The following is a 14,551-nucleotide window of genomic DNA, read 5'->3' as shown; positions in this document are numbered from 1 at the left end:
GCTTCTTAATTAAAAGCTTGCAATGTCTCTTGTTAGCATTATCTGTGCGAACGCACTTTTGAAATCCAGATATTTGAATATTCGAAGTACAGCATACTTAATGGATTTTCCGTACGACTTATCTTCATTGGAAACCTCGATTTGGAATTATCTTGTCAACAGTGACGCCTTCTGCAAATTCTTCAAAGTTTAGCATTTACTAGTTTCACATTTAACGTCAAAATGGTAATTATATTGTTCAAACATAGTATTAATTTCCAATTATTCATATGTAGTATAGTTTCATAGCCGATAGATTAAGTTATGGCACCGTCAGTGCATTTCGAATTTTCTCAGTTGTAGATTTCATAATAATGGATTGTGGTGGAATTTGTTGTTAATCATTATTGATGTTGCATCATTGATACAGACTTGAAATAATTATTATGACATTAAATTTAACACATTCGACAGTATGACCTAGTTAGAATAATCTAACTGTGTCTCGGGACAAGCCCTCACCACAATTAGAATATGTCCCATATACTTGCAATGTAGCAAATCGGAGTGGATCCACTCCGAAATGATTTTGAAGAATACAAAAGGAGTTGCACTGAAAATAACTACCAAATTAATCATAACAAACCTTTTTGAGATGGTATATGTCTTTTAACCTAAAAAATAATCCATATAAATACAAAAATTCAACTAATTTTCTCAACGTTTTTTCCTCGCTTCAAATTTAACGCCATGTTAACATTCGGAACTCTCTGTATTGTTCGTAGAAAATGCACAGAGTACGAGTTATCGCCCGTGTTTATTTTGCAACATTGCCAGTACATGGAACAAATTCTATCGTTAAACTGGGTCCGTAGGACAATATCATTTTAATGATAGAACGTTCTATCTAAGTATGACCATTTAACTAAGCACCAGAAAACTTGTTCAAGAGAATACACATAACATGATCTGCATTTCTAACTCAAGTGCCCTTCTGCACATTATCCTCTCATTGCATTGGAAGATAAAGATTGTATGCAATCAGTATAAACAAAGATGTAAGATGACATTATTTGTTTAACATCGGAGATATGACTTTAATTCCATGGATTGTTAGTGAAAATATAGTAAAGTTGTGAATTAATATTGTGTTAACAATTACAGTCCCTAAAACGTTCTACTTTCCCACATGAACGGTGAGCGAACGCTGAACGAACGGTGAACGAACGCTGAACGAACGCAGAGCGAACGGTGAGTGAACGATGTGTGAACGCTGAACGCAACTTGGTGAACGATGTGTAAACGGTGAACGGTGAGCGAACGCAGAACGCGAACGGAGCGCAAACGCGAGCGCAAAGTGAACGGTGAACGAACGGTGAACGCAAGATGAACGATTTATTCGGAATGCCTCTGATCTTTTCCTTGCATTGAAACTATTCTATTGTATTCTAATGCCTGGTGCTAAAAAAATAAGTAATAAATAAATAAACAAATCAATGAAATTTGTCTTATGAAAGGCGATACATGCACATTAAGTAAAATTAATAATTTAAGTTTCTTACAATATTTTCTGCACATACGTACGATGTTTAAATTCAATTTTTAATAACACGACTTTCATCGCTGTAAAACATTGTACATGTAATTGTTACCGAACGCTGTAGTATAAAAGAAAAAATTAATCTAGTTGTAAAATAAATATGTTTATTCTTATTTGATATATAAAACCATTACAAATAATGTGGATTTTAGAAGAGAAAACTACGGACTTATAGAATGAATTACAACGGTTGTAACAACCATATATATATTTCCGTGCCAAGGCGATTCCGTGTAAAATGATTAAAGAAAAAAAAAATATTTTACAAAGGTATGTGAACGTATTGCATAAATGCACTCGTATTTTAAAATTTTAATGCAATAATATATGTCAGTTTTATTTTTTATGATGATTTATTGAGCAGACTTTTACATGTATCTGTAGACATTTCCCGGCCGAGATTATACTCAGACAAGATGATACAAAGAGGCCTTTATATTATTTGTTATATAATAAATTTTTACAACTTGATATTTAAGTAATATGCTGTCATAGTTTTTATTAAACAGACAAATGAGAGAGAGAGAGAGAGACAGAGATAGAGACAGAGAGAGAGATTCGGTATAAGCCCCCCCCCTTCCTCAAATGTTTGTACCTTTATCAAACAAAAATTCTTAATTTTGTTTTCTAAATATATCAGGCAGTGAAAGAAATTTTTTTTTTATCAACAAATCTATTTGTTTTACAGTCATAATCGGTTTTTATTTTCCTGCTTCAAGTTCACACGAAGTCCACGTGCTTGACCTGTCAATCAAAATCATTCGACTCTGTACAGGTGTGGAAGTCTCGTCACAACGAAGGCAAATTGTTAGTACTTCCAAGAAGTTTTAACATTTTTTCTTATCATTTCTAGATCTGATTCCAACATTTCTATATAAAAAATGAATACATAAAATACATTTTGAATAAACACTTCGAATGATTAAGCCGCTTGAATTTGAAACATACTCCCTGCCAATTTAATATATCACTGCCTGCACATGTATATTTTGAACTACATGTGTACTATTGTTTAATGAATTTGTTTAGATGCATGTTTGGTTTGAGACTGAAATTTTTGTGCTACAAAACACATTAACTTCTTTTTAAATGTTAATTAAAATATACTGGAAATACTAACTAAGTAACCGATTTAGGGGAAAGGGGGGGGGGGACTCTTAATTATATCGAATGGCAAACATATAAAGTTGCGGTGAAAAATATCATAACTGGAGAATCACCTTGGTTATATTAATAAAATCATGTTATAAAGGCATTATCTTTCTCTTATTAAAGACTTTATATATGTAAAGAAGAAAAAAAATTCTATAATGTATTACATTTTAAACAAATATTTTTTTAAACCACACTATCAATTTAATTCGCTCCAAATATATTTAATTAACTGGATATCAGCAGTACTGTTTATAATTCTCAGAACTAGTTCTCACATGTATTTTAGTATCATTTAAAAAAAATGTGTTAGAAGTAGATATTTTCGTATCTTTGCTGCAGTTGGTAAATTAAATGACTTCGATTATTATCTATCCATTAACGATTTGTCATCTTTAACATAACAACAAAATGTTCTAGTGCTTGAAGTATCTGTATATTGCCCGTATTTAACTTTAATTTTTAAGCATCATTCTACATAGGTACATATAACAACATTTATTTTCCAGATAAATTTAATAAATAACCTAACAGCTAAGTTAAAATAATAAAAATAAATATTGTAGATAATTTTTTCCCATGAAATAATGATTCTTTGAACACGATATGTTAATTATTAAATTCAAAATCTGCACATCCTTACTTAAAAAAAGATAAGTCCTTTCACTTCGGAGTTACGAATGACAATAAGGACTGAACGATAAGTGAACGCTGAACGCAAGGTGAACGCAAAGTGAACGAACGAAGAGCGAATGCTGAATGCTTTGTGAACGGTGAACGCGAGCGCATGGTGAACGCTGAACGCAAAACTGTGAACGGAGAGCGAACGGTGAACGAAAGGTGAACGCACGCTGAACGAACGGTGAACGAACGGTGAGCGAACGGAAAAATGGGAAAGTAGAACGTTTCAGGGACTGTATGAGAAACAAAAAAACAATTTTTGCCCCACCTTTTCCTTCCTTATAATTTATCTGCTAAATTTATATTGGATATTCTTTTTACTGTTCATTTCATGCAAGTGTGTAGATTGCACTTATATGTTGTTTTTTTTTTTTTTTTGCCATATCACATACATAAAATGTACTATCATAAACTACAAGTCACTTAGTGATAAGCATTGTTTCTAATTGATGTGAAGCAGAAATAACTCATTGTACAATGTAAAAATTGAGAAATGATAAATATTGTGTGATAAAATCATATAAATTTACAGATATTTTAGTGATTAAGCTGATGTTAACCTATGACACAAGTAAAAACATTGGAGTGATCAGAGTTATGAAATTATGTACTTATCTTAATTCAAAATTCTATCAATCATTTAATTTCAGGCTAATCTTGGGGTGAATGAACATCATCAAGCTCAAGTAGTTAATTACATGAGGTTTACCCGTTATCAAAGAGGTCAGAGGTTAAGAGCTGTTGAGATGTGTTTTGAGGAACTAAAGAACAGCAGGTAAAAAAATCCATTGAGAACTAAATTACATAGACTTTCTGTACACATTTTAGGTCATCTGAGTCAATGAATCATTCAGATAACTTACAGCTGATTATGTCTGTCCTCATGCTTAAGTGTCATTCATAAACTTTTGAATTATTTTCAGTTTCTTCTCAGAAGTGTCTGAACTAATTTCAAATAATTTAAGTATGTTACATTCATAAATAAAGGGAAACTAGAATTGTGAATATCATGGTGCCAGCCTCGATGGGACCTGACAGTGGCTCCGATATCATCAAATTTATGCAATCTACAATAATCAACTTATATACTCATGACCATCAGAACTGTATGATGGTAATAAACAGCAGAATGGTGACATCCAGATCCCTTTGTTCCACATCTTCGCAAGCCAAGGGTTTTCGGTCCGCATCGCTCCCACAAACCTTTGTGGAGAGTGAAGCGGATCAAAAACCCTTGGCTTGCGAAGATGCTAGTTCCATACACTAATTACTATACAGAATCCAAAAAAAACTCTGAAATGATTGGATATTCCAGTATGCATCCTTCTCTCTCTATTGACAAATATTATTTATAATGGACATTAGCTCTGTACAATTAGCTGAAAAAGAAAAACAATGAAGTAAGACTTGTTTGAATCTTCATATACTTAGAAATGGTGTATGAATGGGTTTCCTTTAATAAAAAAAAATTTGCTTATTTTTGAAAAAAAAATATCTAGAATACTTTAACAAGAGCACTTCTTTTCTTTTTTTCTGAAAATAAAAAGATTGGATGAAACGACTTACACCATTGATGAGGTGACAGACATGTTGGATGGGCTGCTGTCAGTTGTGCGGGGGGAAGTGGAGGGAGAGTTAGATAACACTGCTTATACAAATGTTCTACTTCTGAGGCAGATGTTTCAGCAGGCAGAAAAGTGGCACCTCAAACTACAGGCAGATATCTCAGAATTAGAAAATAGGTAAGAATTTTCATCCAAAACAGGGAAGAGGAGGGGATATAACAAATTAATTACACATGACAATATTTCACTACTTTTCATTCGTATATAAAATGAATAGTGAATCCAAGGATTTTTTTTGTAGAGAATTAATAGAAACTATAGCAGACTTTGAACAAAGGGAATTTGCTGGGACAACAAGAGACACAGATTTCAACAGTGTATTAAAGAAAATGAAATTAGCTCCAATCAATGAATCTGGCGGAGCAGCTCTACTACACATGGTAGGTTGTGGCTACATGTGACTCTCAATGGCTCAAACTTCGATCTCATAAAGTTTTCTAATTCTCTTAAAGAGAGATGATCATTGAAACAGTTTATGAGAAGGTTACTGGACTTGACAAGATATGAAGTATACATTAATTAATTTGATGTTTTCTTTCTTTTTTGGGGGGTGGGGTGGGGTGGGGAGGGGGAGATACAAAAAAAGTGAAAAATTGGGTAGGGGGAGAGGACTTGATACAAAAAAAGTGAAAAATATCTAAAAACTGATGACCATGTCTACTGTTTTGTCTGGCTTGAATGTATTACTAGTATATGCAGTTTAATTTAAATCTTCTTTTTTTAAAATAGAAAATTGAGGAATTAGAAAGAGAAAATCTTAAACTATCAGAAAAAACAAAACAAATGGAGCAGCAAGTCAAAGCTTTAGGAGGAACGGTAAGTCACTACTATCTATGTCAGTGAGTTATTTACAAAACAGAAAACTTAATGTTTACATTTTTATTACCAGATTGTATAGTATGTAGCAAACTCATTTGTTCATTTACTAATGTTTTTAGGCTCATAGAAATTTTTACTTTGCATGTAATGAAATAGATATGACAGTTATTAGATCATAATAGCTGAATAACTGCCTTCGCCTGATTTATTAAATTGCACATGTGAGACAGTACATGAGCAATAATAAAGATAGCTGTTTAGTATGAATATACATTATGTATAATCTATACATGTAATAAAATCATGGTTTGTTCTTTTATAGGTGGCAGCTAGTGCTGTAACTTCCTCTGTTGCAGGCAGATCAAATCAGGTATGATCGGAAAGAGTGAGGGTTAGATAATTAGTACACTTCTTTTGGTGAAAATGATTATAGCAGATCAGAACATGTCAGCAAAATTTATATGAATGTCTAAGCTAATGAGCAATACAAAAAAAACAAGAGGCCCAGGGACCACATCGCTCACCTGAGCACTCTAGCTAGGAAAAAGCAGAAATCAGTTCAGTCTTGAAAAGTTTAAATATAAAAGTGAGGGGGGGGGGGTATGATTTGAACTTACTTGAATCTACACTTACTGAGGATGCTTTTGACACAGATTGGCTGTTGCTGATTTTTCCTATGTATTCCTATGTAAAACGTTGATCCCCCAATTACGGCCCCACCCTACCCTCAGGGGTCATGATTTGAACAAACTTGAATCTACACTACCTGAGGATGCTTGCATATAGATATGATCAATCATGGCTTTGCTGTTCTTGAGAAGAAGATTTTTAAAGATTTTTCCTATGTATTCCTATGTAAAACATTGATCGCCCATTGTGGCCCAACCCTACCCCCGGGTGTCATGATTTGAACAAACTTGAATCTACACTACCTGTGGATGCTTGCTTATAGATTTGACCAATCAAGGCTTTGCTGTTCTTGAGAAGAAGATTTTTAAAGATTTCTTCCTATGTGTTCCTATGTAAAAATTTGATCATCCATTGTTGGACCACCCTACCCCAAGGGGTCATGAAATGAACAGGGGTCATGATATGAACAAACTTGAATCTACACTACCTGAGGATGCTTGCATATAAATATGACCAACCCTACCCCCGGGTGTCATGATTTGAACAAACTTGAATCTACACTACCTGTGGATGCTTGCTTATAGATATGACCAATCATGGCTTTGCTGTTCTTGAGAAGATTTTTAAAGATTTCTTCCTATGTGTTCCTATGTAAAAATTTGATCGCCCATTGTTGGACCACCCTACCCCAAGGGGTCATGATATGAACAGGGGTAATGATATGAACAAACTTGAATCTACACTACCTGAGGATGCTTGCATATAAATATGACCAATCTTGGCTTTGCTGTTCTTGAGAAGAAGATTTTTAAAGATTTTTCCTATGTATTCCTATATAAAACATTTATCACCCATTGTGGCCCCATGCTACCCACGGGGGTCATGAAGTGAACAAATTTGAATCTACACTACCTCACAATTATTCCAAATAAGTTTCATATTTTCAAGCACAATGGTTCTTGAGAAGAGAATTTTTAAATGATGCCATTTATTTTTCACGAATTCATAATTATCTCCCCTTGGAAGAAGGCAAGGCCCTTTATTTGAACAAACTTGAATCCCCTTCACCCAAGGATACTCTGTGCCAAGTTTAATTGAAATTGGCCCAGTAGTTCTGGAGAAGAAGAAGAAATTGTGGAAAGTTTACAACAACGCCAACAACAACGACGACACAGACAATGGACAAATTTTGATCAGAAAAGCTCACTTGAGCCTTTGGCTCAGGTGAGCAAAAAACCTATCAAACTAGTGCCCTTTGGCATTAACATAAAGGACACTCTTGTTTACTGATTATTTAATTTTTAAACATTAACCAATTTCAGAATGATGGGGAAGTGGATGATCTAAGAAAGAAATTGTCCAATCTTGAATCAGATCTTGATAGTGTAAGTTTTTCTTATTAATTCTCTCTCTCTCTATATATATATATATCTGAGGTATTTTATTTTCATTTTGTGAAGTCTGTAAAAGCAGAAATATTTGTGCGGGATTTAATTTCGTTTATTTCGTTGTTAACAATTAGCAACAAAATTAAATCCCACATGATATTTTTATATGGCTATATAATGAATAGGGTTACTTTGGAAACAATAAAATTTTATCCTCACGAAAATTTATGCTTCTACAAAAAATGCAAATTAAGCATTCTATTTAATACTAATATACCAATTCAAAAAGATCATATTTAACTTTTTTTCCCTAAAGGTTTTCTAAAATTTATTTACATATGCTAACTGACCAATTCCTGACAGGCTTATCATATACCCTAACGGTTCACTTTATTGATTTTTATGCCCCCGGCTCGAAAGATCCCGGGGGTATATTGTTTTTGTCCTGTCTGTCTGTCTGTTTGTCTGTTTATCTGTTTGTCTGTTTGTCTGTCTGTTGTCAACTTTAACCTTTTATCCTCATGAAAATTTATGCTTCTACAAAAAATGCAAATTAAGCATTCTATTTAATACTAATATACCAATTCAAAAAGATCATATTTAACTTTTTTCCCCTAAAGGTTTTCTAAAATTAATTTATTTACATATGCTTACTGACCAATTCCTGACAGGCTTATCATATACCCTAACGGTTCACTTTATTGATTTTTATGCCCCCGGATCGAAAGATCCCGGGGGTATATTATTTTTGTCCCGTCTGTCTGTTTGTCTGTTTATCTGTTTATCTGTTTGTCTGTTTGTCTGTCTGTTGTCAACTTTAACCTTGCCCATAACTTTTGATTGGTTGGAGCTATGTGTATTCCTTGTGACAAGACCTTTCTTTGGGTACCATCATATTTGACCTTTTGACCTTGACCTTGGAGTTTTACCCACTTTTGCAAAAATTTATGAGACTTTAACCTTGGCCATAACTTCTGAACAGTTGGTGCTTAGGGTTTCAAACTTCACACGTGTATTCTTTGTAACAAGGCCTTCCCTTGGATACCAACAACTTTGACCTTTTGACCTTGGAGTTTGACCTACTTTTGAAAAACTTTAACCTTGGCCATAACTTTTGAACAGTTGGTGCTTGGGCTTTCAAACTTCACATGTGTATTCCTTGTAACAAGACCTTCCTCTGGATGTCAACCACTTTGACCCTCTGACCTTGACCTTGGAGTTTGACCTACTTTTGTAAAACTTTAACCTTGGCCATAACTTTTGAATGGTTGGTGCTAGGGCTTTCATACTTCACATATGTAATCCTTGTGACAAGACCTTCCTTTGGATACCAACCACTTTGACCCTTTGACCTTGAATTAGAAGTTTGACCTACTTTCCAAAAACTTTAACCTTGGCCATAACTTTTGAATGGTTAGTGCTAGGGCTTTCATACTTTACATATGTAATCCTTGTGACAAGATCTTCCTTTGGATACCAACAACTTTGACCTTGACCTTGATGTTTTACTTACTTTTAAATAACTTTAACCTTCGCCATAATATTTGAACAGTTCCAGCTAGGGCTTTCAAATTTAACATTTTATATCTTTTGGCCTGGATTTTGACTTTCATTTGACAAACTTTAACCTTCGCCAAAAGCTGCCATACGGGGGCATCAGTGTTTCACAAACACATCTTGTTTTTATTGTGCTGGTAGATATTAATTCATATTGTGAGCAGTGTATCAAGCCATGTAACATACCCGGGGTAAAATGTAGTGTATCAGTAAACCCCTAGAACATAAATTCTATTAAATAAAACAAAATATCTGTTCTTCATTTAATTCCTGTGGCTGGCATAAAATTATAAACAGAACCAGTAAAATATTATATAAACATTTGAACTTCTGGTATTACAAACACTGATATCTCGAATACCATGGATATGTTGTAGTGATTTGGAAGTCCCAACCACTTATTCTTTAGTTATTTTACCCTCAATATCTCAAATCCTTGGATATCTCATTTTTTTCTTGGTCCGAGGATAACGAGGTTTGACTGGATAATATTTAAATACACGTGCATATCTATTGTAGACAAAAAGAAGCAATGCCAGTTCATCAAACGCAATGGAAAAAGATTTAGTGTCAACAAAGCACGAGTTGCTTCGAATTAGAGAAATGTTGGAAATGGCTGAAAAGGTATAAAGTTTAGAAAAACATGAGAATAAGAATGAACAACATATGTATCATAAATGTAAATGTATGGATATGTAAGGGAGATTTTAGGCGTGAAAATCTGTGTCACATTGAAGGATTGTGACTGAATATTTAAATACTGTTTTACAGTGTTTTTCTTTTTGTTGGATAAAAATATTATAAATATTATATGGTGATTAAATGTATAGGAAAAGTTTTCAAATTGAGGTTCATTTTGTAGGAACTTGAGAAGAAAGTCAGTCAAACCAACCCATTCAAAAATCTAAAGCAGATGCTAATGAAGAAAAACGACCAACTGAAGGACCTCAGACGGAGACTAGCAAAGTAAGAAGCACATTCATTTTATAAATACAGATAATCCATGTTAATTTAGATACTTGTATTCCCTTAGCAAATCGTCCGGAAGAATGAAAGCTGGATTACTGAATTGAATTTTTTAAAATTGGTTTATATAAATGTAAATTCTGTTCCCCACAAATTTTGTCCAGAAGGTAAAGTGTATGGATTATTGGTTTCCTGAATACTTAGGTTTGACTGTATTTAATGTACGAGGGTTGTTAGAAAAGTTCGTGGACAAGTTCTATTGTGAGCGCGCTATTTCTATGAAACCGGTTAAACTCTCCAGATAAAAACTTTACCTATTTTCCAATAAATATACAAAGATTTGGTGTTTTCCGGTGATCCTTAAAAAATATACAGCTATATTATTTTGATAAAACATGCTTCATGGAGCATGCTACTTTTTCGCACGTTTACATTACATAGACTTTTTAATGAAATTGAAAATTGCACAGTTGTAGCACAAAAAGAATTATAATATTTTACCTAGCGCTACAGTATTCATAAAACGTCACTTGGCGAAATTTTGAATTAAATTGGAGGGTGTATGACTGTTTTATAGCCATCTATAAATAATCAACCCGTAAAAGCAAAGCCAAGAATGGGAACGTCATTGAACGTCATGGAGCACCGAGCTACTAAAAAATTATGTGTGCAGACAAGAAAATGTCTAAAAATAGACTAAAATGCTCCAAGATGCTGCTGGAAATTGCCTACACGTACAAAGAACAAAAGTATTTAAACGGTAGTAGCTTTATAAGAATGGAAGGATTAACATTTTTAACGATCAACTCCTGCGATACCTCAGTACCCCACTTATCGCATGGAAGTTGCGCCTATGGATTTTGTATTGTTTCCATGTCTGATCGCTTAACTGCGTAGACATTTATTTTAATTATTTTTAAATTTTAAGATCTCACTAATATCCGAAACAACACAAAAGACATTATAGAAGAAAAGTAACATGTCTTGATATAGATATTTAATTTTTAAGTAGAAAAAAGACAAGAAAAGTCTAAAGAAATGAAAGATATTTAGAACTAATAAAAAGCTTAACGGGTTTGAAATCTGATTGTCACGTCACTTAACTTCAAGTGATTGCTCCGTGAATTCTATGACCACATAGTAAAAATCGTTGTAAATTTTCAGTTTTAGTATGGACCTGATTTTTTACATACTAATAAACAAAATATAGGAATTTAATCAGATATATAGGTCATACTTCACAGTACACAATAGATTTTCCGTAAATCAATGTGTCCACGAACTTTTCTAACAACCCTCGTATCCATACCACATATATTTGCAAAATTATTTTCAACAAAAATATATTTTCCAAACATAAGCCTTTCAATATATGTAGTGTTATTGTATTTTCAGATATGAGAAAGTTGATGATGTTGAGTAATATTTGAATGGTGAGATGTACACATCTAACTGTTTTATATTGGAAGAGGAATGAGCAAGGTTTAAATGATGAGAGAATTTTCTTTGAATCTTATAAATGTATCCCACAATAAGACTTAGCAGAAAGTCTACTAGTATTATCATTTTGGAAATTACCTCTAAGAATGATTGTATGCAGGGGAAAAGGAAGGTTGTTTGATATTATGCTAGAGTGTACAGTAAAATGGTTGTTTGATGTAATCAGCATGACACTATCACAGAGGGACTTATTAATGAACATTTTTATTTAATTATAATCTTTTTTTTTTCCTTTTAATGATCATGGATAAATTTAAGACCTTCACACAAGGAGTTTTTGACTTCCAGTAAATTGATTGTTGTTCATTAATTATTTTATCTGTGAAATACAGCACCCTGCAAGCTCCTATGAATTCAATCATTAATGTATTTAATATTTATTGTAAATGGTACTGGTAATAAGCGTTCTACAAAAAAAATTGTAGATCTGAGCAATATAATTTGATATGGGGGAATCATATCGTGATGGTGTTGTGAAATTATTTTTTTTTTCTTGAGCAAAATACTTATTGTCATTGTTTGCTTTTAATGTCAAGAATTAGAGTGGATGACTTATTATTGCTACCATTGTGACAACTGCAGATTTTTTAAAGTATGACAAAGTTACTGGACTGCATAATATCCCCCGAAAAACATAAAGCACATTTGTCATATTTCCAAACACTTTCAATTTCACATTCGATGAACCATGGGTGAATAGTGAATAAAAGTTACATGTGAAGAAAAATACTTGAATTTGTAAAAATTGTTGAGTAGTAAACACATTAGTATGGCATGAAATTGTGGTATCCATGAAAGGAAATCGTTTTCTGTAAAATACACCCCCCCCCCAAAAATACATCAGAGTACATGATAAAATTATTGTACAGAGTTGTACAGGAAGTAGACATTTTTTTTCAATTAGTTTACTCTATATTAAACTTTTACATCGTAGAAACAAGTGCAAGATTGAAGATTTTTAGGTTACTCATGATTCTATGTAAACATTAGTGTTTTTGAAGTAAAATAAGGAGTGTACAGAATACTAAAGAGTGTGTACCACCACCTACTGGTTTGGTCCTCTTTATAGGTAAAAAGAAGAGTATACATTAAACAACTTTTTGCTTAGATGAAATACCCATTTTGTATTAAAGCAAAATTATACTGTGTTGTGAAGTGGAAACTGTTTTTTAGTAGTTGTTGAATATGATGCAAACTTGAGCATTTCATAAAATGTGCAATTTTCCTGACATTACATATATGTGTGATTTGTATTTTGAAATTATTGGTTCACAAGGCAAAGAATATGATATTTTTTTTATATGTATATACTGTAATATACTGAATTCACTTGTCTAGTAATCGGTGTATGATTTTTTGAATGCCTTGCATAGCTGATACAGAGATGTTGTTCAGAGAGAAATCTCAGTGCATATGTTGTGATGACAGAAGGCACAGATGATAGAGAAGCAAGATTTTACATATCAGAAATTTTAGTACATTTGTAATAATATTGATAAACAAGTTAGGTTCTGAATTCTAGTTGAATCATTATGCAGGCAATTTTTTTTTTATGTGCAAACACATTCCGTCCTTTAAAAAAATTGCTCGGCGTGTATGAGAATAATTTTGTTTATGAATATATTTGATGGTGATGTAGGGTATTTTTATTTCATGTATATATGTATTATACTTCTTGTCTAATCATAATTAATCAAAATTTAAAGCACAGCATATATATTCTGACTAGAGAAAGATTTCTATATGAAGACACAATGCTTCATTACTGTAGTACCTTGTTAATCTGGACACCAATAAAACAGATGCTGAGTGATACGCTTTTATCACTTTAGGTTTACATAAAGAATTTGATAACCAGATAATTTCATTGAGAATGCCTGTCCAGGTTGATGAGGCAATGTCTTACCCACCCTAGTTATGGATGATATGATTCATGCTGGTAATATATCATCATCACTCAATTTTATTTTTCATTTTGGAAGATTGAGGTCTGAGACTTATTCCTTTTTCATGTTGATAAATATATGTATATATTCTGCAAAGGAAACATTTAGAATCTTCATATAACAGTAAAAAAATCTCCAGCAATTTTAATCATGGATTATGCAAACATAACATAAAGATAGGAAGTGAATGTTTTCATCGTTTTGTAAGTTGTACAAACACCAAGTACCATTAAGATGCTTTAAATGTTGTTTGAAATGTCTGAGATTGTATTCTGTATCTTGCTCGTCTTTGAAAACTCTTTATCTGTGATAATGTCTTGTCTTTAACCTTTATTGTAGATTATTATAAATTATAGAAAAGCATTTTCTTTTGTTTTATTATTCATCCAACTACATGTATAGACCACCTTATTTCTGAAATAGATATGGAGAGATATTTATTCACTAATTCATTAAAATATTTTGGGGGAAGCAATTTTTAAGGATATTTGTACTTGGATTATCTCTCTTTCTATTGTACAAGACCTATGAAATTAGAAATATTTGTACTTGCATTTTCTTTTATTTATATTCATAAATATTTCTTTACAAAGATTTTGGAAGTGTAAGTTGACTGAAGCATCATTAATTAATCAGAATATTATGTAAACATAACACATCAAAAGCAAGAAAATTTCAAAAATTTAGACTTGCACACCTAAATGAAAT

The 14,551-nt window shown here is 32.6% G+C and overlaps 1 protein-coding gene across 1 annotated transcript; it reads left to right on the top strand.

Annotated features, from left to right (window-relative positions):
* The first annotated feature begins 127 nt into the window (after window positions 1-127).
* LOC133181921 (leucine zipper transcription factor-like protein 1) lies at window positions 128-11,886 on the top strand. The gene is made up of 10 exons (XM_061316610.1): window positions 128-225; window positions 4,063-4,187; window positions 4,960-5,154; window positions 5,279-5,417; window positions 5,767-5,853; window positions 6,179-6,226; window positions 7,809-7,871; window positions 9,951-10,055; window positions 10,294-10,397; window positions 11,793-11,886. The coding sequence occupies exons 1-10, from the start codon at window positions 223-225 to the stop codon at window positions 11,818-11,820; spliced, it is 897 nt and encodes a 298-aa protein (XP_061172594.1). The 5' UTR covers window positions 128-222; the 3' UTR covers window positions 11,821-11,886.
* The last annotated feature ends 2,665 nt before the right edge of the window (window positions 11,887-14,551 follow it).

Source organism: Saccostrea echinata, unplaced genomic scaffold (assembly GCF_033153115.1).
Source record: "Saccostrea echinata isolate AGI-Se365-2 ecotype Australia unplaced genomic scaffold, CSIRO_AGI_Sech_v1 ptg000001l, whole genome shotgun sequence".
NCBI lineage: Eukaryota > Metazoa > Mollusca > Bivalvia > Ostreida > Ostreidae > Saccostrea > Saccostrea echinata.
Note: the sequence above shows the minus strand (reverse complement) of the source record. Positions and strands in the feature narration are given on the sequence as shown.

What these genes read in the sequence shown, in the direction of transcription:
- LOC133181921 (XM_061316610.1), top strand. An exon ending in TCAAAGCTTTAGGAGGAACG is followed by an intron (nt 5,854 to 6,178) that starts GTAAGTCACTAC and finishes GTTCTTTTATAG; the next exon opens with GTGGCAGCTAGTGCTGTAAC. An exon ending in TTGCAGGCAGATCAAATCAG is followed by an intron (nt 6,227 to 7,808) that starts GTATGATCGGAA and finishes AACCAATTTCAG; the next exon opens with AATGATGGGGAAGTGGATGA.